This window comes from Oreochromis aureus, linkage group 13 (assembly GCF_013358895.1).
Source record: "Oreochromis aureus strain Israel breed Guangdong linkage group 13, ZZ_aureus, whole genome shotgun sequence".
Taxonomy (NCBI): domain Eukaryota; kingdom Metazoa; phylum Chordata; class Actinopteri; order Cichliformes; family Cichlidae; genus Oreochromis; species Oreochromis aureus.
The window spans coordinates 26,192,526-26,217,519 of NC_052954.1; the positions used below are offsets into that span (position 1 = coordinate 26,192,526).

At 38.2% G+C, this 24,994-nt stretch overlaps 1 protein-coding gene across 2 annotated transcripts; it reads right to left on the reverse strand.

Annotated features, from left to right (window-relative positions):
* Nucleotides 1–11,874: 11,874 nt before the first annotated feature.
* On the reverse strand, nucleotides 11,875–20,967 carry LOC116324821 (monocarboxylate transporter 12-B-like). 2 transcript variants are annotated; one of them, XM_031745581.2, is made up of 9 exons: nucleotides 20,823–20,967; nucleotides 18,804–19,037; nucleotides 16,732–16,835; nucleotides 16,365–16,508; nucleotides 15,257–15,352; nucleotides 14,877–15,033; nucleotides 13,243–13,953; nucleotides 13,087–13,148; nucleotides 11,875–12,531 (listed from the first exon to the last, which is right to left on the reverse strand). In XM_031745581.2, the coding sequence occupies exons 2-9, from the start codon at nucleotides 18,950–18,952 to the stop codon at nucleotides 12,344–12,346; spliced, it is 1,611 nt and encodes a 536-aa protein (XP_031601441.1). In that variant the 5' UTR covers nucleotides 18,953–19,037; nucleotides 20,823–20,967; the 3' UTR covers nucleotides 11,875–12,343. The 2 variants fall into 2 exon arrangements, with proteins under 2 accessions (XP_031601441.1, XP_031601440.1); XM_031745580.2 differs by having other exon boundaries at nucleotides 12,889–13,148; nucleotides 20,823–20,950.
* Nucleotides 20,968–24,994: the final 4,027 nt, after the last annotated feature.

Genomic DNA, 24,994 nt, shown 5'->3' on the forward strand with positions numbered 1-24,994 from the left:
AAAAACAACGTAATTTCAAACAAGCAGAAGAAATAAAACCAAAATGCTGGATTTTGTGTAGGGGGAGATGGCCGCCATTGCTAACCATTTGAACCAATAACTCAATATGAGGGGGACTTCCCCTTAAATAGACCTGGACTCTTCTAAAGGCAACAAAAATTAAGTATGCAAGCAGTCAAAAAGTCATGATAGATTTCTCACGAGTAATGTATCATATCTTTCAATGAATGACAGACTTAGAAAAATCAGTTACGATCAAAGAAAACTCATTGCCGTTTTGCCAAAAGGTAGTGAGTGACTGCTAGATGCCATTTACATTTATTGCTTTAGCATTTCGTTAAAAGCAGTGTGCAAGTGAGCTGCAGTCCAAGCCACAGAACCAGTCTGGACATGAGCAAAGAGTTTTCTCTGTATCATGATTATGGTCTGCAGTTATGTGGAATTGTTTTGCGTAAATTGTGAATGGATTAGATGTCATGACATGTCACTGATTTACAGCAGCTGGGCTGCGAACTAACACTGGTCTGCAGAAATGTTATCAGCCAAGTACTGACACTCCCTAACACTACATCCTCTCAGTATGAGCAGTAAAATACATCTCCCTGCACCTCTGAACTACTCATGACTGGTTAACCACAAAATAAACCTCAGGAATACACAAGAATCTCCCCAACTCCACCTCTCTGCCCAACAATGAATCTGCATTAAGCTAGTTGTGAACTGATACGCTGTAAAAAGAGCATATATGAAACAACTGTCTTCCTCAATTCTAATGGTGTCTGCACAAGAGAAGAAGAGAAAAGCTTCTTATGAAGCTGATGGAAAGTTAGGTCAATTTGAATACAGGTTGCTGCAACTGTTGTGAGGCATGTGATTCCTCTTCACATGCCTCATTTTGCTTGCAAATGGGCAGATTAGTACAAAGGAACACAATATGCAAGAAAATAAGGTTTTTGTTTGAGGTTTAAGGACAACACAGCATACTCTGAATGTGGAATAATGTAGCCAGTACTCTTTAGCATACTTGTTACTTATTTATTTTGTTCATATCAAAATATCAAGGTTTTATTGGTAACGAAACCGGACAGATGCACACATGTTAGCAGCATGTTCCATCATATACCATATCTCTTTGTTTGTGTGTGATTGTGTGTGAAGTTTCCATTGAGAACAGTGGGCTGACTCAAAATGAAAACTCATTGTTTCCTCTACAAGCCTTTGAGACAGAAGATGAGTGGAAAACTGGTTTCACACAGACATGCACACATGCGATATTCAATAATGCAAAGATTATGCACTAAAAATGAAAGAATCCAAAGCACAGTGACATTGATATTGACACATGAATATTGTAATGTGAAACAGACATGCAGTAACATCACACACCGTTAAACAGCCAAGGCAAACTACACAGTGTTGCCTTTGTAGAAATTAGAGCAACTAAAATACCAGCATGGTCATCAGGAGAGATCAGATATCTAAAGAGGGAGCTGAATTTACATTATGTTGAAATCAGAAAGAATGTCATTTTGTTTGTTTGTTTACTTAAACGTTAGTCTTAACGGATCATTTCTATTCATTTCTTCCTGGTGTATTTCCCATTAATGTGGCTATTGTGGCTTTGTGGTTCATGCTAATGTTGTTCTCACCACCTCCATTGTAGAGATTACTGTAATTGAGTTGCAGCAAAGTGTCAACTCATGTAAGCTTTCCAAGACACGTGACTTTACATGAATGGTATTCAGTTTTGAATTTGGCCCCAAATTTATGTGAGTTGACTTTTTGGTTGCTGTATGTTTGTTTGTCTGAATCAAGCTGACGTTTTAGTTTGATGATGGATGCACAAAAGAGGAAAATGGACTAAAGACTAAAGAAGCGGCAGAAAGACAGCTGTATCAACTTGAACGACACCATCCATCCAGAAACAGTATCCGTGCTATGGAGAGCAATTGCTGCAAAGACTAAAATCCGCTCATGCTACACTTGGAAAATCCCGACATGTCGACAGAGATAACGCTCACCCATGAGCACATAATGGGATGACTCCGGGATGACACATGGATGGAACAGCTGTCATCTATACTCTGTTATCCATACGTAATAGAAAAATAGCCATTCTAGATGGCTTATATCTTTATTTACTTCCTTTGAGACTCATAAAAATGCTTTCCAATGCAAGATTTGCAAAATGGGAATAATAAGATTATTTTTTCATAAATATTCTGTAATATCTATCACTTTATTTTTTGTTGATTCTGAACATAATCATACTATTATCCAGGCTAGCCTCTAGGATGCTACATCCTTAGATCATCCAAGGAGACGCACAGTTTTGTATGTATGTATGCTTGTATTATGTGTGTTAACCACTCAGCAGGTGGGTCTGCCCATCTACGTCTTTTGAAGATTGAAACAGCAGACAGAAAAGAGTAAAAAAGACAAATTATGTACAAAATATTAAATACATAAATATACATTATGGCAAAAATACTGTGTAGTGTTAGTTGTAATTAAAGACTAACACAAGCATTCAGGTAAAACCTTCTTCACTGTATGCCTTGTAAGTTTTAATTTGAGTTGCTATCATACAGTATTGCAGTCTGTAAGACTGCAATACTGTAATCAAAACTCTTGTGGTGAACATAAAACAGCAGGTGAGAATCGGCAACAACCGGCAAGGCAGAGAAATCTCCCACAACAAAGCAGCACACCTTTAACTTTTCTTTTTGTGTCTCTTTTCTAACCTTGTTTGTTTTTCATCTGTGTTGTTGCTTGCACACTGTGAGGTTTTTAAAATTTAGACGCAAATCCCTTTTTATACTCACTATCTCTGTCTCTCTTTGTCTCTTTCTGTCTCTGTCACTCTCATCAGCGCTCTCCTTATTCTTTATTTCCTCTTCTCTTTTAACCTCTTGCAACTCTCTAAAGGTGTGCGCATTTTTGTGTGGGAGGGTAAAGAAAGGGGACTGGAAAGATTATAGCCTTTGGGGTGTGAAAAAGTGTGGTTTACTTTACCTCGACTGGCTGAAGCAGTGTGCATAAAGTTAATCACAATCTAACTTTGTGTCTACTGCACACCCTGCCAGAATTTTAGGTTAAAATAAACACATGGCTACCACTGTTACTGGCACGGGAGATAATGGCATCAATCTTTAATAAGTGTGTGAAGCTGGCTGACAAAATTCTGATATTTTGAACATCACATTCTAATTTTTACAGATTAATAGTGCATCAGTTTTACAATCCAAATCCACACAAACTAGTCGAACAAATCAGTAGCCAGCAGTGCCACACTGGCTGTTCACCAACTTAAATATCACCAGCTCTTTGTACATGTTTGTGTGTATACTTCAGCTCCAGGAACACTTGACACCATAAAGAGTCACAGCTTAAGCAAGTCTGTCCACTTTTTTCCCCTCTGTGTTTCATTAATATCATGTGACGGTGTCTAAACCACTAGTTGTGGTACATTCTACTGCAGTAGTAGTAGCAGCCATTGTTCCCGCTCACAGATCACACATTCTAGTTTGTAAATTTGGCAACACAATTCAGTAAGGTGTCATGTTACAGCACACAAGCACACTAAACTAAATAAACAGCGCCTCTCAAAGGTTATTAAGTGCAATTTATTTATTTAGATCCCCAGTGCTCTCTACATTGAAACGCATTAGATCTTCAAAACCATATTATTTGTAGAAACAAAAGAAATTGGGATCAAAAATAATAAACACTGGCAAAGATATTCTTTTAGAGTATTTCAGAGTTTCTCTGATGGTAACTCAAGGTAAGGAACTGATGAGTTTGGTGGGAAAATAATAGTTCATTCATTTGCTTTTAGCCATTTAGACTGTTCTGTGTGTGTCTGTGTGTGTGAGAGAGAGACTTTAAAACTTCATTAAATGATCACTATATAGCATAATGCTACCCTCACCAACCACTTCATTATTTGGACCATCTTTATCCTTCAGAACTGCTTTAATTCTAGGTGGCACAGATTCAACAAGGTGCTGGAAACATTCATCAGGAATCAGGAATTCGACATCACACAGTTGCTGCAGATTTGTCAGCTTTACATCCATGATGTGAATCTCCCGTTCCATCACATCCCAAAAGGGCTCTATTGGATTTCGATCTAGTAACTGAGGAGGCCATTTGAGTACAGTGCTCACTGTCATGTTCAGATGATCTGAGCTTTGTGACAAGGAACATTATCCTGCAGGAAGCAGCCATCACAAAATGAGTACACTGAAGTCATAAAGGAACTGACATGATGGCCAGCTGGTACAAAGGGGGAAAAAACTGTTCCCCACATAATTACACCACCACCATCCTGAAACATTGATAGAAGGTGGGATGGCACCTAATTTTGACAATGTTTTTCCAATGTTCTAATGACCAATTTTGGGGAGTACGTGTAAATTGTAACCAGACAGGGGTGGCACCCGGGTGGTTTTCTGCTGCTGTAACTTATCTGCTTCGGGGTATGATTTGCACATGTTATGCATTCAAAGATGAGTTTCTGTTGTCTTCCTAACAGCCTTAAGCAGTTTGACAATTTTCCTCCAACATCAACAAGACATTTTTGCCTAGAGAACTGCCACTCACTGGATATTTTGTTTTTCCATCCATTTCCTGTAAACAGTAGAGATGGTTGTGTAGGGAAAACCCAGATCAGCAGTTTCTGAAATACTCAGATCAGCCTGGCTGGCACCAACGACCATGCCACGTTCAAATACAATTAAATCACCTTCCCCATTCTTATGCTCTGTTTGAATTACAATAGGTCATATTGACCAATGTCTACATGCTTAAATGCTCAGAGTTGCTGCTATGTGACTGTGTTAATGATTGCTATGTGATTGTGTTTATATACAGTGGTCGGCGAGTGTATATAAAGTTTATTGAGTTATCTGGCTGAAAGCGAGTCAGTAGCTTTTCACTCTGTGGAGCTTTACCTTAATCATTACTCAATGTGTTAGTAGCCCTATATGAACCACAACTCAGTCCCTGATGACGACTCAAAAAGCTGCAGAAACGCGGATCACGTCTGCTTGTTCCTTATCCTTGGATTGATGAGAACTGTCCATGAAGACCTGCTGTTTTTGTTTAAAGAAACGAGCATCTTTCCGGTTCTGTAATTTGGCCTGAAAATGCAAGTTGCATGCCTTATATGGTTGTTTTTACTGAGATGTACAAAGTGATGGGTTAACATAATTACAAGGCCATGTCTCCACAGATCAGCCATCCTTAAGTGAGCCTGCTGAATTTCTTGCCTGTCATCAGAGCTAGAAAAATCTGATTTTCTGCACTGGGAGAGGTCACTTAATGCATTCTGGCTTCAGCAGTTGACAAAAGTAGCTTTCAAATGTTGAGTGGAGCAGGGAAGCCTTGTGACTGAACGTGAAGAGTGGTCTGCTGCACATAAGGACAAAGAGTTCCGTTTAGCATCAGAGTTACAGGCCTGCACTGCTTCTGGCTTCTTGAAATCCCTTTTTGAAAGGCAAAAAGAGTAAAGTCCAGCCATATCTTTTAAAACCTAATTTTCAGCCAAAATATGCATGTTAAGAAGTACATCTATATTCCAAATATTACAGAAATGACATATGTAGCTATGTATAGTGAGAAATAGCAGCTTCTGAAACATGAATCCAATAGAACTTTGATTACTTGTTATGATTCTTGCATGCTGAGGCCAACAGTCGTGTGTTTCTTCTACTGTCCCTGCTCTTAAGGAAGGTCTAAAGAGAACGGCTTGTTATTGTAATCCCAGTTCCAAAAAAGTTAGGATGCTGTGTAACATCTAAACAAATCTTGTAAAACCCACATTTAATTCCAAATAGAAGACAGAGAACATATCAAATACGTACCATATCATGAGAAAAAATATTTTAAATTCAACTGCAGCAACACGTCGCACAAATATTGGCATGGGGCAACAAAAGAATGGAAAAGAAAGTGGTACTAAAATGAAACTTCTGGAGGAACTTTGCAAGTCATTACATTAGCTGGCAACAGGTCAGCAGCATGACAGAGCATTTTAGAAAGGCAGAGTTTCTTCGAAGAAAAGATGGGCAGCGGCTTGCCGCTCTGCAAAAAACTGCATCCACAAATTGTGGAACAAATATAGAATTATGGTCCTCGATGAAATGAACTGTGAAGAAATTGAATATCTCAACATCTACAGCACATAATATCATCAAAAGATTCCTTGACTCTGAAGAAATCTCTGTGTGCATGAGACAAAGCCGAAAATCAATCTTCGGTCCCTCGGGCGCCTCTGCATTAAAAACAGGCATGATTCTGACATGGAAATCACTGCATGCTCTCAGCAAAACTTCCAGAAATCACTGTCTGTGAACACAATTCACTGTACCATTCACAAATGCAGGTTAAAACCCATATGTGAAATCAATCTAAAAACACTGCTGTCTTCTCAGCAGCATAAAATGGATTGAGGCAAAGTGGAGAACTGTCACCACGTCCTCTGAACTGAAGAGGAAAAGGTTTATCCGGCTTGTTATCAGTTCAGTTGGTATGCAATCATATTTTAAAACATACATGCATACAATTAATAGATATTCAGACACTGCATAAAATGAGGACTAGATGTCCTTATATATGCTGGATTATCATATATAAGGACATATTGTGCACACTGCTGCCTTTAACATCTGTAGCAAACGTGAATCCAAATACAGGGGCTTCAGTGAAGAGGACAGATCAGTCACAGTTAAAATTACAACAAAGAGCAAAGGAAAAAATTGCTGTACCACAGCTGAGGAAGCCAACCAAGAGCGTTTTATCTGCAAAAGCACATAAAGCCCAACCTTGTGAACCAAACCCTCCAAAAACACCCGAGACTTCAGGCCACAAACAAAACAAACACAAACAGCCAGCCACAGGACTACAAACAGAAAGATGGCATTAAAAGCTTAACCCTAACACAAAACAGTATGAAAATAAAGATGAAAACATCTAATGAAAAATGATCATGTCATACATCCATATGTTTAAACCCTTTCCACTTGGGCTATAGCTTATCCCCAGTTAAGAGACAAAGCACACCATAGATAGGTCACTATTTCAGAGCAATCATGGCAGACAAAAATGTTACAAAATAACCAAGCCAGCTTGCTATTCCAGAGTAAACATGACAACTGAGGGAACATACAGTATTTGTCTGCATGCATGCGTGTCTACATTTGTCCTTCTCACCTGTGTTTCCTCAGGAGTATCTTGTGTTTTTTCACAGTGTTTGTCTTCCCACAGAGAAGTGTTTGTGAGTGATGTGGTAAAGCACACACACATACAGACATACAGTGGCATTATGCACCTGGCTGCTGCATGACAAAAGTTTATCAGAGAGTGAATCTAGTGTAAACCAACAACGCAGGTGCTGTCTATGTGTGCGTATGTGTGACATCACTTCTCCCCATGCACAGCAGCAGTGCCGTTCTGTAGTTAGACAGTATCGGTCTTTAAAACAGCAAAAGATATTATTTAAATCTAAATTAAAATAATTCACTTTATTGAATTTAAAGGCAGAGCAATCCTAAGGTAAAAGCTTTGTTTAAGGCAGTAAAGCAGTAAGTAAGTACGCAGTAAATCTGCATGTGCTGGCCTCCCGTGAAGGTGTGATATTGGTTTCTGTTAGCCACAACCCACGCTGAGTTCTTGGAGTGAAATAGTAGGCAGACACTGGTTTAAATATCTGCAAGAAAGATAAGCTTCTCCACAGCCAGCCACAGTTGTATTACTTGCAGGGGTCAAAGCAGCATAACATTAATGGGGACGGTGCAAATTAGAATAGAATAGCCCTTTATTGTCATTGTACATGTACAATAAAGTTGTGGTTGCTCCACATCAACAGTGCAAAAATATATATAGTAAGACATCAGGAATAAATAACAAACAAGAGGAATACATATGCAAAACAACAGAAAAACACATTAAAGGAAAAGTTTCAAAGTTCTCGAATGTATTGCAGAGGACTTGAATATTCTGAAATTCTCCCAGAATATCAAAGAATGTATCAAAGGAAACACTTTGAAACATCATTATGGTTTTTACCCACTCATGTGGATTAGTAATCTAATCGAATCCTGGAGCAAACAGAAGAAGTACATTAAGAAGAAAGAATATCATGATGACATAACAAATGTGTTATATTTAATATGTGAAAATCTGCTAATGCAGTGAGACTAAAAAAAACCTCTGGTACAAGCAACCAGGCAAATGTATGAAGAGTTCTAATGTGGGCCTAATCAGTTAAATTTATGCAAGCATGAACATGAAACAGGAAGGAGAAATGTGTGTGTGTGTGTGTCTGTTTGAGTTATTACAGGGGAAGTCCTTTTTTCTGTAATTTTTTTTTTTTTTGGTGTCTTCGGGGATGCCAACCTCAGAGGAAACCCCTCCTCTGCTTGCCTCCCACGCATCCACCTACACATTGGAAACTTCTAACTAAAAAGTACACACACACACACACACACACACACACACACACACACACACACACACACACACACACACACACACACACACACACACGCACGCAAGGTTCAATCACCAAGGCCACCTGTGAAGGCTTTCAGATGATCTAACAGAAGTCATGTACCCAGTTACAGATTTGAGGTATCTGCATTTTACTTTAGCATTCCAACTTAACAAAACAATACACAAGTGAGAACTTGTGTATTGTTTTGTGCCACCATTTGTCTGACAGCAATTGTGTGTTACTAACAACATTCACCAACTGCTTTAAAAAACAAGTGAATCAATAAGGTGGATTCTCTTTCACACACTTCAGACTAAAAGAGAGAAACTATAACCATATAACGAAATGCAGTGGATCACCTTCATGAGCACCTAATCTATGCAACTGTATAATTTGGATTATAGCGTAGTTTAACACAAAACTGCTTACTGGAAACAGAACTACCTTATCAGATTTATATCTTCACAGAAAACATCACACGTCTGTATACAGCTACAGACAGACCACAACAACCTTTGTTGAATAGCTCACCCTTTTCTAGACTGGGTGCTATCAATCGTTTCTCACAGCACACTGCATCGTATGAAGTCACCTCCAATGAAGGTTAAGAGATGTTTGTGACAGATCAACACAAACTATGTTGCATTTAGAGGTCTAAGGAGCTTGGAAGGAAAAGCGTCTGGACTTCTTTAAGTTGCTTGAAGACGTTTCACCTCTCATCCGAGAAGCTTCTTCAGTTCTAGGGTCAAATGGTGGAGAGTCCCAGATTTAAGCCCTGTGGGAGTATCCCCCCAAGAGGGATAATAGACCCCCTAATGATCCTCTACCTAATCACACGTGCCAAGGTGTAGGTCACAATCAGCCAAGGTTTCGGGTGAGCTCATTGTGAAAATGTAGAGGTAAAATACTTTTATGGACGGCATTCTTTTTTTGATGGATACTGATATAATTGATTGATAAATTGATGCTTTCCTTTGATCTAAAAGTATAGTTGTGTAGTATTTTGTCATAAAAATGCTTAATTTATTGTCATTTCTATGTGATGACTTGGTTCTGGTTTAACAAACACAAAAGTGACAAAGAATAACTGAAGATATTAGGGTGCATGCATTTACTGTGTGATAGGTAAACACACACAGACAGACACACAAACGTCACTGTTCAGAATGCAGAAAAGAAAAAAGAAAAGAAAAAATACCCAGCAGACACACACACACACACACACACACACACACACACACACACACACACACACACACGCACACAAATGGTGGTTTGAGCAGCGGAACAATGCAGGGCTCCCCGTGTGGGGGCGGATACACCCAGAACGGGATGTTCTCTTTAGTGAACATCCCCCACCCCACACCACCCCACCCACCCCTACCAACAAACACACGCACACACACACACACACACACACACACCTGAATGCACAGGCACCAACTCACACGATTCACATTTCTAAATCCATAGATAACACACCACAAATCATAAACAAATTCAGTGTATGTCCAGCCATCAGATATTTCACAAAAGCCCTAACTGGACATTTTGTTTCCACACAGAATTATTTATTACACATAAAGGTCCAAATTTAAACCTGTTTAAATTGTCACCATTTTTACAGTTTGTACTAACATTAAATTTGAGTTCCACTTTTATAAAGATAACTATTCTATATTCTTTATTTTTCCAATAAAGGGATTAAACAATGCACATTCAGCACAAATACGGTCCTAGTTTAGAGTCATTCTAAAACAGCATGGACTTCATAATAGTTGGTGACAAGGGAATTTCGGTTGTAAACTTTCATTTATTTTGCTTTGTTGTTTTGGTTTCCTCAAGCTGAATTTACACTTCCCCACATCAATAACCAGTCTCTGCAAGAACATCTGTTTTGAATGAACTTTTTGAAATGCATTAAACGATGAAGTGACAGGGGGTGAACGGTGCACACATGGGCCTACTGCCCCCTGGTGGCTGAAAACACCCCTCTTAACCTTGATGTAATTTTCCAAGAAAAGTTTGGATGCTGAGTAAATTGTAAATAGAAACAGAATGCAGTGAACCCGTTTTTTATTCATAACAGAACACAGAAAACATATCAAATTTTTTAACATCTAAATAAAACGCACCATTTTAAGAAAAAATATGGTAATTTTGATGGAAGCAATGTGTCTCAAGTAAGTTGAGACTGGGCTGTGCTTACCACTGTGTAGCTTCCCGGCTTGTTTTAACATCAGTCGAAAAATGTCTGTGGACTGAGCTGTTGCTCGTCTTCTAGGAGAGCAATGCTGTCTGCCCAACCGGTCGCAGCAGATGGCCCCGCCCCTCCCTGAGCCTGGTTCATCCGGAGGTTTGTTCCTGTTAAAAGGGAGTTTTTCCTTCCCACTGTCAACAAAGTGCTTACTCATAGGGGGTCATATGATTGTTGGGTTTTTCTCTGTATGTATTATTGTAGGGTCTTTGCCTTACAAGATAAAGCGCCTTGAGGTGACTGTTGTTGTGATTTGGCTCTATGTAAATAAAGTCTTTTTCATTTCTTTATGCTCCAAATCTTTTTAGTCAGTGAAAGGGCTGAATTGAACTAGGCAAATTCAGCACCCTGACTTTTCTACTGCGAAGTTATGCTTTTCTAAAAACTGGAGTATGCAGTTTAACATTGTCTTGCTAAAATATGCAAGGCCTTACCTGAAAAAAAAACCCATCTGGATAGGACAATATGCTCTAAAATCTGTACATAGCTTTCAAGATTGATGGTGTCTTACCAGATAGGCGAGTGGCCAATATAGACACTGGACTGGTTTTTGAATTGAGTGCTGGCAGCTAGCTGGATGGTCCTGCTCTTCTGCTGATCAGAGGATGTGGCATTCATGGTTTCCAAAAAAAATAAATTTCAAATTTTGATGAATCTGGCCACAGAACAGGCTTCCACTTTGCTTAAGTGAATTTTAAATGAGTTTTGGCCCAGAGACGACAGCAGTTTTTCTGGACTCCACTTTTCATGATATTTAACCTGCATTTGTGGATGGCACAGTGAACTATCCTCACAATGATTTCTTTAAGTGTTCCTGACCCCATGTAGTGACTTCTATGACAGAATCATGCCTGTTTGCAATGCAGTGCCGTCTCAGAGCCTAAAGACAACAGGCATCCACTACTGGTTTGTGGCCTTGTGCTTAGAGCACAGACATTTTTCCAGATTCTCAGAATGAAAAGATATGACATCAAGTATTTAAACTCATTTTTTTGTGTGTGTCTTCAAATTGAAAATGAGGAGCTATTTTTCATGAAACAGTTAAATGTCTCATTTTAAACATTCGATATGTTTTCTATTTTCTATTGTGAATGAAATGTGGGTTTATGACAATTGCAAATCAATGCAATCCTGTTTAATTCACATTTTTCACAGTGTCCAAACATTTTTTGTAGGTGAAGTTGTAGAATCACAAAAAACAACACTTAGGATTAGCTTACATTTTCACATTCAGCAGGTCTTCAATATGAAAACTGAAATAAAGAGACATGAGGAATTTTCATTTTTAAATTATGTTGGAAGGCACTTCTTAAGTATCATCTTTTTTAAAAAGAAAAAAAAAATTACTTCAGACAATTAGTAATCTATACTGTTAATTACTATAGAAAATATTTATCCAGTCATTAAAAACAAAACAAAAAAACAAAACAGGAAAATGTCACTGTGAAATAACTAAAATTCTGTTTTTTTCCTTCCTGGCCACTTGCTTCTTGATCTTTAGCCCAGTCACACATTATTATCTTAGTACACCCACAGACCAGCAGCACCATCATCTGTGCAGACAGTGAATAAGAATCAAGGTTGACATGTCATAGGATGCTCTGCAGAGCTGCAGCGGCCGTGTGACTGGGGTTTAAATGTGCAGCTGAGTTCAACTTGGACCTCTGGCAGTGTCTGACTAACATGCCAGCTGCTAGGACTGCGGAGCTGAAGATGAAGGAAGCCCCACTGAGGAAGAAAGTTGCTGCATAGTTTCCCGTCCGATCAACTAACCAACCTGAAGAAACAGAAAAGAAAAGGGATAAACACATTTTTTTAAAATCTATATTTTAAAGTAGGACTTATTTTCCTCCAAAATGGCATTGTTTCGCAGAGTTTATGCTCAAACTTCTGCACAGTTATTTCTGAAAATATGGATGTAAAAGCATGTAGAATAAAAATTAGGTGGTGTACTGCCTTATTAAACAAAAACAAGTGGAGAGAGCTGCTCGTTCTTTGCAAACAGCAGATTCTAAAAGGCAAAAAAGACCTAAAAAGGTTGGTATAGAGGCTAGAACATGCATGGGGGAATAAATAGGATGAACAAACAAAGTTTGACTCTTAACTCTCCTGTAGTAAATTCATGAATCCTTACCTCCAATAGGAGGGCTGAGCAGGTAGGGGATGGCATGAAGGAAGTAAACCACACCCAAAGCTGAGGTGAGATAGGTGGAGCCCACAGTGTCAGAAGTCACCACTGGTATTAGTGCTACATATGCACCATCAAAGTACCCATAAAGTATGGAAAAAGGCACGAGAAGGGAGAAGGAGCTAAGGAAAGGCATGAACATACAGCAGAGGCCTTCCATGGCCATCGCCACCGTGTAGCTCAGCATGCGAAACCTCCTAACACACCTAGAACGAAGGAAATACATCACCACCGAGCTTTTAATTAAATACAACAAACTAATTATTAACTAACAAAAATACACTCCAGGTTAATACTTACCCCCTATCTGTGATCCACCCAAAGGTGATATTGCCAACAATTCCACAGACTCCAAATATAGACATGAGTAAAGCAGCATGCTGAGGCTGCACCCCCAAACTGAGGGCATAAGGAACCAGGTAAACTATTGGAGGGCTGCAACCATACGCCATAAACAAGAATGACATGGACAAAATCAGGAAGCTGGGTATCAAAAGGAAGCCAAACTCCTCCCTGGACTTGAAACAAAAGCACTGTCCTCTGGATGAAGGGTTTACTAAAGGATTATTGTCACTTTGTCTGGCTTCATTAAATTTTGAGTCTTCTATCTTTCCATCCATGTCTTTGTTCAAGCTAATGCTTTCAACCAATTTCAAGTCCTCGGTCATGTTGGGTAGCTTAAGATCTGAGAATTCAATGTTGCCTAGCATTGTGTCTGTGAGTGAGTTGCTAAATAAAAAGCATTTCCCTATCTTCAGATCTATTAACTTCCGATCAGATGGCTCCAGGGTTGGAAGAAATGCTATGTTACCTAGTTTGCCCTTTTCAAGTCCAAAGTTTTTCAATGTTCCATTTGGTATGAGGAGCCCCTGAGGACCCTTTAAGTTCGTTACATCCAGCTGCTTGTGGTCCACTTGGATACAATCGGCAGATATTTGTTCAGGGACTTTAAAATCCAGCACTGTCTTCATGCAGTTTTTCCCAAATGTTGTCAGCTTGCTCTCCCATGTCCTTCAGATGGAGTGAGAAAGATAAGAAAATAATTAATTTCATTTTTTTAAGGATTAGGTGATTTTTTAAATCTGTGGCAAGAATCAAGCGCTGACACAGAGTTGTATTTAAAAAAAAAAAACCATTATAACCTGTTTGTTTAATCCATGCATATCCAAATGTAAAAGAGACAGGTAGTTGTTTAAGCAGAACTTGGACAGAAACATGGCTACAATTACGGATTTCTTGTGGTCTCAGCTAGTTGACCCTCTCTGGTCCCTTACTCTATTGACATTTCAGTTTGAGCAGAGTAGCAGAAGTGCCAGTTCCTTTTTTAAGAGGCTGTAAACTGGTTTTATCCTCTTATTCCCTCGTGTTTCCATTCTTTACCAAAAAATTAAACTGGTTGAAAACCCTACCTCAGTTTGGCTAATATATTATATTTGGATATAAAAACTTCAGTCATCGATTACTATTTATCTACGAGACAGTGGATATTTTACACAAAATAGGTTATCTAGATAATATTTAGCTGTTCTAATGTTCTATTTTGGAAACCTAGCTTGGTTTTTAACTAGCGTGTACATACTATAGAGAAATCTTAACATTTCACTTATGGAATATATTGATAGTTGTGGGGTAGTCGGGGTGGTGGGGTTCCATGGATTAGGTTTTGTTCCTAGTGTATCCTGTAGGTACTTAATCAAATTGGGATATGGGGAATTTGGAGGTCAACAACTGTGGCTCTTTGAGCAGCTTTTGCAGATTGCTACACTGCTACACTAAGTCATGCAAGGAGCTGCCATTTGGGTAACATTTACCAGAAGAACATTGCATTGTAATGAGATCAATAATGTTATTCATTTTACCTGTCAGTAGTTTTACTTTTGCAACATATTTCTTTCATATCCAAGTAAAATACACCAAAATACCAAAGAACTTACCTTTGACTTCCTCTTGGTTCCAGTGGCCTCATCAGAGCACCACAGACACACAAGTTGGAAACGAATGCTCCAAGAATGAGCAGCGCTCCTCTCCAGGAATAATGCTCTATAAGGAGCTGAACTGCAGGAGCCAGGAGGAAGGTCCCAATGCCACTGCCTAAAGATGAGGTAACATCGGATTTGATGGAATGAAATAAAACACGAAAAGAGTGAAGGGGAACATGGGATGAGGAACTGAAGAGCAGACTGAAAAAAGCACAAAGGAACACAGTAAATACATACAGGTGGAAACAGTGAAAGGAAGAATGAACAGGTGAGGTGAGAAAAATAAAGTATCAGTGAAAAGAAAGAAAAATGAAGACAAGTAAAGATGTCACTACCAGACAGAGCGATGCCATAGGCCAGAGCTTTCCTCTCATTGAAGTACTTTCCAACCATCGCTATGGCTGGTGTGTAGCTGAGAGCAAAGCCAAGACCTGTAGAGAAGAATAAAGGGTTTTTGTAGTTTGGGAGACCTGCCATACGTTGCCACATCTCATCAGCAGCTCTCATATGTGCCATTCTACAATCTGCTTTTTACTTAGCAAATATTTTCCCCAAAACAACTTGGTATAACAATATTGAAACTCCATAGTAAGATCATCATTAACGTTCACGGCTTATATCATTCCCCTTTAAAAATGCTTCTATTTTTTTTTCTCCCTTTCACAGCTGAAAAAAACTGTTTCCCTTTCCCTTTAAGTGGTCACAATATAGGTTGAGGCTCCCTGAGGTTCTGTCGGTGGTATCTTTCTGTTAAATGGTTTAACCCACAAACCCTTTGAAGGGCATCTGTAGTAAAAATGTGCCAAATCAAACGTGTGTAGCTACCCACTCTAGCGACCCCTTGTGAATAAGGAAGCAGCCAAAAGTAACTTATGTCTGTGTTTGTACAGTACTGTGCCAAAGTCTTGAGCCACACATCAAACGTAAGACATATGTGGAAATGCAGTATATAAGTTGAAAGCTGAATTTGTACAACACAGTCTGAACTCTCTTAGGCAAACTTTCATGTCATTTCTTTAAGTAGTCTTCAAGAATAGTTCTCCAGGCTTCTTGAAGGACTTTTGAAGCTCCTCTTTGGCCACCTTTTGTTTCATTCCCTGTAAATATGATCCCAGAATGCTTCAGTAATGTTGAGGTTTGGGCTCTGGTGACTTACGTTCTATGACTTATTTTACACTGTGCATTTTTCTATCCTGGTATGCTTTTAATGCACTGGCAGTGTGGATGGCATCATTGTCCCTCCATTACAATCAGAATCAGATCTCCAACAACATTGGCTGGTTCCCTATTGACGCATGGCTGTCACCATCTAATCTGCTGTGCTTCCATTTAAGATCATGTTGTGTATGTTAGATATATGTGTACAGGATTGAGAGAACATGGAGGACTACTGCAGTGTACACAACAGACAAAGATAAAGGGCTGTGTATCATGAACATGTACCTGTGAGGACACCCAGAGACATATAAAGATACTCCAGACTGTTAGCAAAGGAGCTGATAATCAGACCAGCAGACGACAGCATGCCTCCGAGAATCACTGTAGCTCTGCAGGACAGACGGTTCCCAAGAAAACTGCCCAGAGGAGCTGCAGAGACAGTTTCAGTAGATTCATTTTATTCATAAGATTTTTTTTTTTTCAAATTAATGCCTCATTTTCAAAAAAAAAAAAAAAGAAAGCAAATTTGTGTAAATAGATGCCTGTTAACTGCAACAAGATTTGTTTCTTCCCCTTCTGGTCAAACTATACCCTACTAACTTGTGTATGTTTTGATAAGGATATACACTGTTAGCCTTGATGATCATCTTACCACAAAGCATAGTGGTGGAGTCTATCAGGCTGTGGATCCAGGCAGTGTTGGAGTAATCCTTCTCAAAGTGCATTTGGAACTCCACAAAGAACATGGAGACACATCTGCATACAGAGAGATTGTTTGTGACATGAATAAGGAAGGGTGAAATAAAGCAATAAACCGATGATAATAGGATTAGTAGCTTTCCTCAATAACAACGTCAAAGAGTTTTATTACATTCAGTAAGTCAATAACAAAAGAGAAAGTCTTCATATCGAAGAACAGATAAAACATAATTAGTCTGCCAGTTGGCCTAACATCGTTTCTTCAGGTCAGTATATAATAGTGTCTTACATCCACTATCTATATCATATATATTAACTTTTGGGTGATGATTTGGGCCAAATGCAATATTAATTAGATTATTTAATACTTGTCAAATCCTAGTTTGTCAGATTTGGCAACCAAGTATGCTGTTTATCAGTTTATGACAGGCATTCATATCAAACAGTAAGAGGGCTCTGCACTCCATGACCTGTATTTTTATTCACCCTTACTGTCTGTTACACCAGGCAGGACTTCTTGTTCTTGAAGCCTCACACAAGAACAGTGCTGTAAATCACTTGCCGCCTTGAAAAAATTCACATTAAAACAGAATTCCATGCAATACCAATTCTATGTGGAATAACCCAACTGTATATACACACACAACACTATTTATTACATATTACTTTTTTTTTTTTAAACCGGCTTGTAAATTTGTACATTTTATATATTTTTTTTCCCTTTGTTGATACTGTCCATATGTATATAGCGCTGCAGAACTGTGCCCCCCCCCCCAGCATGTTTGCACTGAGTAGGAGATGCTCTGTATGTCATTGTACAACTGTATAGTGACAATAAAGGCATTCTATTCTATTCTATTATTATTTTCATCATTACACAATTTTTCATTTCTTGTACTTTGCTTGCCACTACTACAAAAGGTTTAGCAATGTTAGCTTTCATTTCAGGCAGAGAAACAAACTAGATGCTGAATGGCTTTGTGCTTCAATTTTACAAGTTACAAATGTTATACCTTCAGTGATTAACAATCTAAGACGTTTTCTCTGTTTTTGGTTTGCCTGGTCTGTAGGTGTTAAAAAACAAACAAACAAACAAAAAAACATCTTTTTTTTCCCCAGGAAAATCTACGGTTTCAAAATCAAATGTATACTACAGGGGTGACCTCACAGGGTTGAAAGATTATATTATCTATTAAGATATATGGCAAGTGACATTATGTCCTGTGTGAGCTGGGGAGGTTGGGAAATACTGAGTTGTATAAAGAACATGTTTGTAAATTACATGAAAATCAAAAAGCAACCAGATATATATGTACATATATATATATATATATATATATATATATACTTACACAACACTTTATCAAACTTCTTCCTCCCACCACATGCTGTATACTATCAAGGTCATAATTTTTTTAAATTACACATTTCACCCAGTTTGTTCACCCAGTCAGTTTCTATTGTGTAAATCTAGAGAGAACCTTCAATTAAAGCCAAACACCAGATTGTGTCAGACCTGTGGAAGTAATGTACAGTGATGTAAATGTGGAAACATCTCTGCAGGATTTCAAAGTCTTAGTGGGAAAAAAAACATGGCTGCTGAGATGCTTAAAAGTTGCAAGTGAGTCAGAATGGATTATTGCCAAGTAATAACTTTGAGGTGTTAATAATCAAATCTAAGAACATAAAGTCTTGTAAAGTACAGCTACGTGTCAAAACTGCATATTGCATAGTAATAATCCTACACCTGCTACAAAAGGCTAATCTGGAGCTTTGTACACCTGCAGGTGAAGTCATGTTGAGTAGTTTGTGTAGAATAAAGATTTATTAAGTACACCAATGAGTGGAAATAATTTGCTGTTGGCCCGGTGCTCTTAAATTAATAACAGATCAAATCATACACTGAAATACTAAATGGAAGCTGTATCACAAGCATATAAAGAGTGTGCCCAGTAGTGACAATGGGAAAATTGAGGACTGGTACCTGGTAGTAGCCTTAAACCAACACAGATACACACTCCTCACCTGGTTACTGCTCGGGTGCAGATGGTAGCGAGGAAACAACCAGCGACAATCATCCAACCCCAGCCTCCTTCAGGTTCGGTCCGGACTCCAGATGCCCTTTTGCCTCCTTCAAGTGTCTCCTGCTTGGTAACTGCCATCCCTCCAGCCATTCACAGAGCCAGCTGATGTCAGCAAACCTGTCTGTTACATGTCTCTTAAATCACCCTCATTTGTGGGTGTGCCTTCTGCCACCTCCTGAGAAATTACAGAAATTACATTATCAATAAGTATAACATTAAACCTGTTTTCTTATGCATTTGTTATCGGTATGTCACATAAATACACAGTATAAAACTTTTTATTACACATTCACATAGCGGTAGGAGACACAAATCCCTGGGAGGGTTGTGTCAGGAAGGATGGCTGCAACGTAAAAATCTGTGCCAACCCCTTCCTAATATGGGAGCAGTCAAAAGAAGCAATTACTGAACATTTTATTAACAAAAAACAAAGAAAAATTATGTAGTCTTTTTGGACACCATAATGGCCTTTAGTGTTTAGAGTCAGTCGTTTTAGTTACCAACTTCAGCCAACTCACAGATTTCATGGTTGAAAAGTAGGTCAAGAAACTCAAACAAAGTAGATTTATTGGAAATGCTGACCATGCAAATGCCACAAACAGTGCATATGCAGTTCACTTAGGTCCTTTAAGTTAAATTTTTTTTTATATTTTTAGTATTGGACTGTCATTTCTACCTGAAGTAATTTATATGTGTTGGTATGGCTCTGTTGTAGGCAGGTAGAAAGATACCAGTGCCAATATAATATTTATTTAAATATTGCATGAAAGCATGGGATGGGGTCGAAGTGGGTTGCAAAACAGCTTGCAGCAGTGCAGGAGATATGGGCAGGCTCAAACAGCTTAAATAGTGAACCCTATATATGATTAGCCAACTCAATTCACAGGCGAGGATCAGCTGGGAACATTAGCCAGTCTTTAACCTGCCAGCTCCTGAGTACAAAGTCTATGCGATGTCAGATTGTGTTGATGTGCAAAAACACCGAAGTTTATTCAGAAAACGGATTAGGGAACTACAGAAAACAGCTTTTAGCCAAAACAGTTGCTCAAACACAACATTATATCGCTTAACCAGCAATGTAAAAACCACATTTGGAGTAAATAAATATATTGAAAAAACATCTATATGTAAGATAAAAAAATATAGCCGGTGTCTGATTTGTAGATGTGTATGTTTCCATTTCTTAAGCTCCAGGTTTCACATTAGCTAATTTAGTTTTTAACAAATCAGCTCCTTGGTCTTAGCTTTATGTGTGGTGACAAATACAACAGAATAGCCAATAGAACAGCAAACCTTCAAAATAAAGCACCAGAAAAAAAAATACAGACAATTAAAACCTTATAAAGAGACTAAAATGTAAAGTATTGCACTTGGCCTATCTGTGCTTTTGCAACTGCACTCATGTGTTTGTCCAAAGGTTTCTGTGCAGCTTCTTTTGTTATGTCATATGTTGCTCAAAATGTAATCTTGACAAAATAACAGGTTGTTAGTCTGCATGCCTGTGCTACCAGCAAACGTATGTCACCAACACAGAAATTCCACCCTGCAGTAAAATGCAAACCTTTTGGCTCCCTAACACTAAAAAGTTTACATTAATTCACTGAAGACTGTAATTTGTTGTAAAATGTGGCCACAGAACATTTGATTTCGCTTTATATTCATTTGAAAACAAAAAGGAAAAAGCATCCATAAGAACTGTAAATTAGTAGAATACATTTATTATGACTTTCATCTAAATGCATGCTTTGTTTTTTCAGGTAAACGCATATTTTCTGCTGTTTTTCGCAGCAGCCTGTGGCAGTACAAGTCAAAACAAAGTAAACATCAACACATAGCCTATGTGGGTTAGAGCGTCAAGGACTGGAACTGGAAAGAAAAGCGAGGAGGAACAGAAACAGCAGAGCAGTACTGAACAAGACTAAAACACAAAAACAAGTGAGAAGTACGGGCGTTTGCTTACAGCCTCCAGATAATCTCCGCTCCCCTCCGTCACCGCTCCATGACTCAAGTGTTCATCAGTAACACAAACAGAGAACTTCCATTGATAAGAAGTGGAAGCTAATTGGCTGATCCTTTGACGCATCAGCACGCTGCAGTGGAGCTACGCTTCCGCCATTGGAGGACTGAAGACGAGTTTTTTTAGACTTACAAAAAACGCTATGCACGCAATAATAGTGACAACAGTAAAAATAACATTGCTTTTTCCGGTACACGAAACCAGCAGATTCCCAAGCATTTGTTGTGTGTATTTAAGTATGAGTACTTACAACGACCCTAACCTTGTTTTAATGTCACAACAACACGTAAATGAGTCTTTTTCTCGCTACCCAACTCTGCTCAGATCTGTGTTTTGTATATGCAAAGTCAACTCTTTTAACATGGCTGAAAGGCGTTTCTTCCACCGACTTTTTACTTGTAAAATTTGTATTTATTGGCACGTAAATTACAATTGTTTGCGGATAATTGTCGGCAAACAATTGTAATAATATCTGCCAGCTAATATACCGCTGGGTTTTTATAATAATGAAAAAAAAAAAATTTTAAATTTATTTTATTATTTATTTCAAACATTTAAAAATGTTAAAAATTTGTTTTTTCAAATCTGTCGTGCAATTTCTTTTAAAATGTTTTCTCCCAGAGGTGGATTGTTTTGCCAATTTTCGCCCTGACTTACTGATGAATGCCTGCCTAAATATTTTAGTGGAGATACACTGGACGTCCACTTTACTAATCAGTGCCAAGTCCAGATCCAAATGCATACAGATCTCCAGATCTGTATCTATTTATATATGTTTTATGTTCAGAAATATATTCAGAAATTTATATGTTCATAAACTCATTAACCTCTATGAATCTGCAGCACCCCCTCTGGCAAAGTGCAGTATTTTTGCAGATTTTATTCTAAAGTAGCTCAGCATCTCATTTTATGTATTTACTTGTTATTTTTCAGAATACAAAAGAAAGTAATAATTGTTCACCCAGCTACGAGAAAAGTGCAACCATCAGATCATAATATCCATAATGCTTTTTACTGTGTCATCCAGTCAGCTTGAAAAAAATATTGAGTTTTTAAAAAAAATAACAACAAATAAATAAATAGTTACGGACTCTAATTGTAGCTTTCACGTTTAAATTAGCTATAGTTTATTAGCGTTTTTTTCTAACTACTTCATGCTTTTCATCTTTATTTCTGTATAGATTGCAGTGTACCTTTCATTCGAGCTCAATAAAGAAATATCCACAACAAATCTCATCCAGTTTTAGTTTTATTTCTCTTTAGAAAAAAAAAAAAAAATCTCTTCACTTCAGTACATACACATTGCACAAGGCAGGGAGCCATTTTTTTAAACTGACTTTTTTAAAACCATTTTTTCCCCAAATCAGAGTTAAAAGCAGCAGCGGAACTGACGCTGACAACCAGCACTGGGATTCCCAAAACTTCCCAAATGCAGGCGAGCCAAGGTGAACAACCAGCACTGAAATCCAGCAGACAGAAAACAGGCACCCCCCCACCCCCACTGAGGCCACCATAGAGCATCCAAACAAGCTTTGATTCAACAACTACATCTTTCATCACCATCTAATGTTAAGTTGAACTTAGATGAAGAAATAACCTTGGTAACGAAGTAAATGGAAATGTATACAAACAAGTGGCAATAAATGTAAAATATATATATCTCCAATTGGCAAATTTAACACAATTACATGTTAATGTCACAAAACTTAGTATCTAGTTAATCTAATCAATCACAGCACAATTAGCCAACAGTTTTAAATTACAGCCCCAATAGACTTATTGGCAAAGGTAATAACTCTGTCTTGTCTTGATGCATTTTCTGTCTGCATTGGGATTGTGAGTCGTGCTTGGGAAACCTGGCCCTGAACAGTTAAAACAACTTTATCAACGGACAGATTGCTGGTGTAGAATATATCATATTAATATTTACAAAATCTCTGTACAATCAAATACACAATATCTGCCCCGCCAGTCAAGCATTCCAGAAAACAGTTAAAAGGCTGGATGTCTTCTCGTACCAGGATGTTCGACCAGATTAACAACCTCTGAGGAAATGTTAGGAAAATGGTGTGAAAGATACTAGACAAGCAAAAGGTCAGAGGAACATGTCATCACAGTGGCTTGTATTTAATATTAGGTTTCACTAACACTACAGAGCTCCAGGACATTTAAAAGACTTTTTTTTCCCCTCAAACATCCATCCAACATGATAGACTGGATTAGGAGAACATCTGGCACCATTCAAAATAACTGTCACACACACATCTGGAAAAAAAAAAAAAAAAAAAGCTTCTTCTGCTGCATAATTGGGTCTGAAACATCCTGATTACGAGCATCCACCTCGATTAGTGTTAACTAAATCAGCAGGACAGAAACTTCAGGAGGAGAAACTCTCTCTCCATCAAGATTCAAACAGGATTTCTCAGAAGGAAAAGCTAACAGGGTTGCATATCTTTTAGAGTAACATCAAGTCAAATCAACTCTGGTAGGTATTAAAGAAGAGATGTGTCTTTGTTAGACGGGACAAAGATATCAACAGACGAAATACTGCATAGCTTGTTGGTTAGATTTCACTATGATGACATAACATTTGCAGTTCAGTGGACACTGTAAGCCAAGGCTCTGTACAGTACATAGAAATACATACTGGTCTGAATACAGATAGTCCCTCCCTATGGGAAATAAAACACCAAAAAAGTGTTAGTGATGTTCAAATAGCAAACTCTCTAAATTCAGACTGCTGTGAAAGCAGACAGACACCCACACTGATCACTTATGATAACAGAAAAACCCACCACTTAGTAGTTAATTTCCTTAAAAGGACTTAATTCTTGTTTCACATTTTATCTACAGCATGATGCAGTTCCATAAACATTTTATCTGAAAAATTTAAAACCCAGCAAGTGTTCTCATTAGAAACAGTGAAGCTGCAACAGTATGCAACTACACCAGTTAGTTTCAACAATACTAAACGTATCTAAACTCAATATTATCCCATAATCCCACAACAGTCTATAACACCAGCTTCAAATTTCTGGAGTATGAAAATTATGTAATAGCTTGCAATTGTTAGTGGGGATATAGGGGTAAACAGTAAAATTAACAACATATCATTTATGTTCTACAGTGACTATGTATCATCTCAAAATGATTCCCCTAACACCAAGTAAAAAGATACAACCACTGGTTTCCATAAAAAGATGTTCCCCTGTGCTGCGAAACAATGTTCTGCAGGACAGTGGTGATATGTGTTCAAAAAGTAAAACTTGCTAAGAGAAACTCAACGCTTTCCCACAGATTTCTGCACATTGACAGATTATGATGGCTGGAAGCAATTACACTGGTCTGTTGGGCCAACTGAAATCAATGGAAACATCAATAGAGAACAAAACAAACAAAAAACAGGCATTTTAGACATTTTGAAATCACACACACACACACACACACACACACACACACACACACACACACACACACACACACACACACACACACACACACACACACAAAGATGCCAACTCACATTATCACTCCTTACTGGCCACAAAAAAATAAGGATAAAAAAAAAAGACAGTCACAACCTCTATCAAAATAAAATAAAAAACAAAGGAAACGAAAGCTAGCACTGAAGGTTAATGTTGTTTATGTACCAAGATCCACTTGGGACTGCAGGTGGACACTTTGATATTCAGACTCTGAATGGGTATTAACTGCAATGAATCTTCTGTTACAGTACAAATGAAAAGAAAAAAAAAGCAAGAGTAAAACTTAAAACTTGTAAAAATGAGGTTAAGTAGCAGGGAACTGAAGGGCACAAACACGGTGCAACCAGGCTAACACATGTTAAAAGGCAAATGATTTGGTTTTTTAGATTAAATGAAGGGGTGGCACAAGGTATCAAACTCCAGCCTGATTTTAAAGCAGACTGGCACCTGACAGATTGAGGTCACTAATTAACATCCAAACATCAGTTGGTACAAGGCAAAGGGGGGAAAACAGAAAAAGAAAAACACACAGAGAAGAAAGCATAGCTTGTGTCACAGTTTGCAGTGTCATCACAGCTAAAAGAAAACATCAGGGAACATTGATCATTTTCGAGGAAGCAATTGCAAAAC

Bases quoted from the DNA above. Each gene is read 5' to 3' on its own strand.
- LOC116324821 (XM_031745580.2), bottom strand. From the start codon at position 18,952: ATGGCTGGAGGGATGGCAGTTACCAAGCAGGAGACACTTGAAGGAGGC. The intron at 16,836-18,803 runs GTGAGGAGTGTG...CTCTGTATGCAG, and splicing joins TGCACCCGAGCAGTAACCAG to ATGTGTCTCCATGTTCTTTG. The intron at 16,509-16,731 runs GTAAGATGATCA...CTGTCTCTGCAG, and splicing joins CTCCACCACTATGCTTTGTG to CTCCTCTGGGCAGTTTTCTT.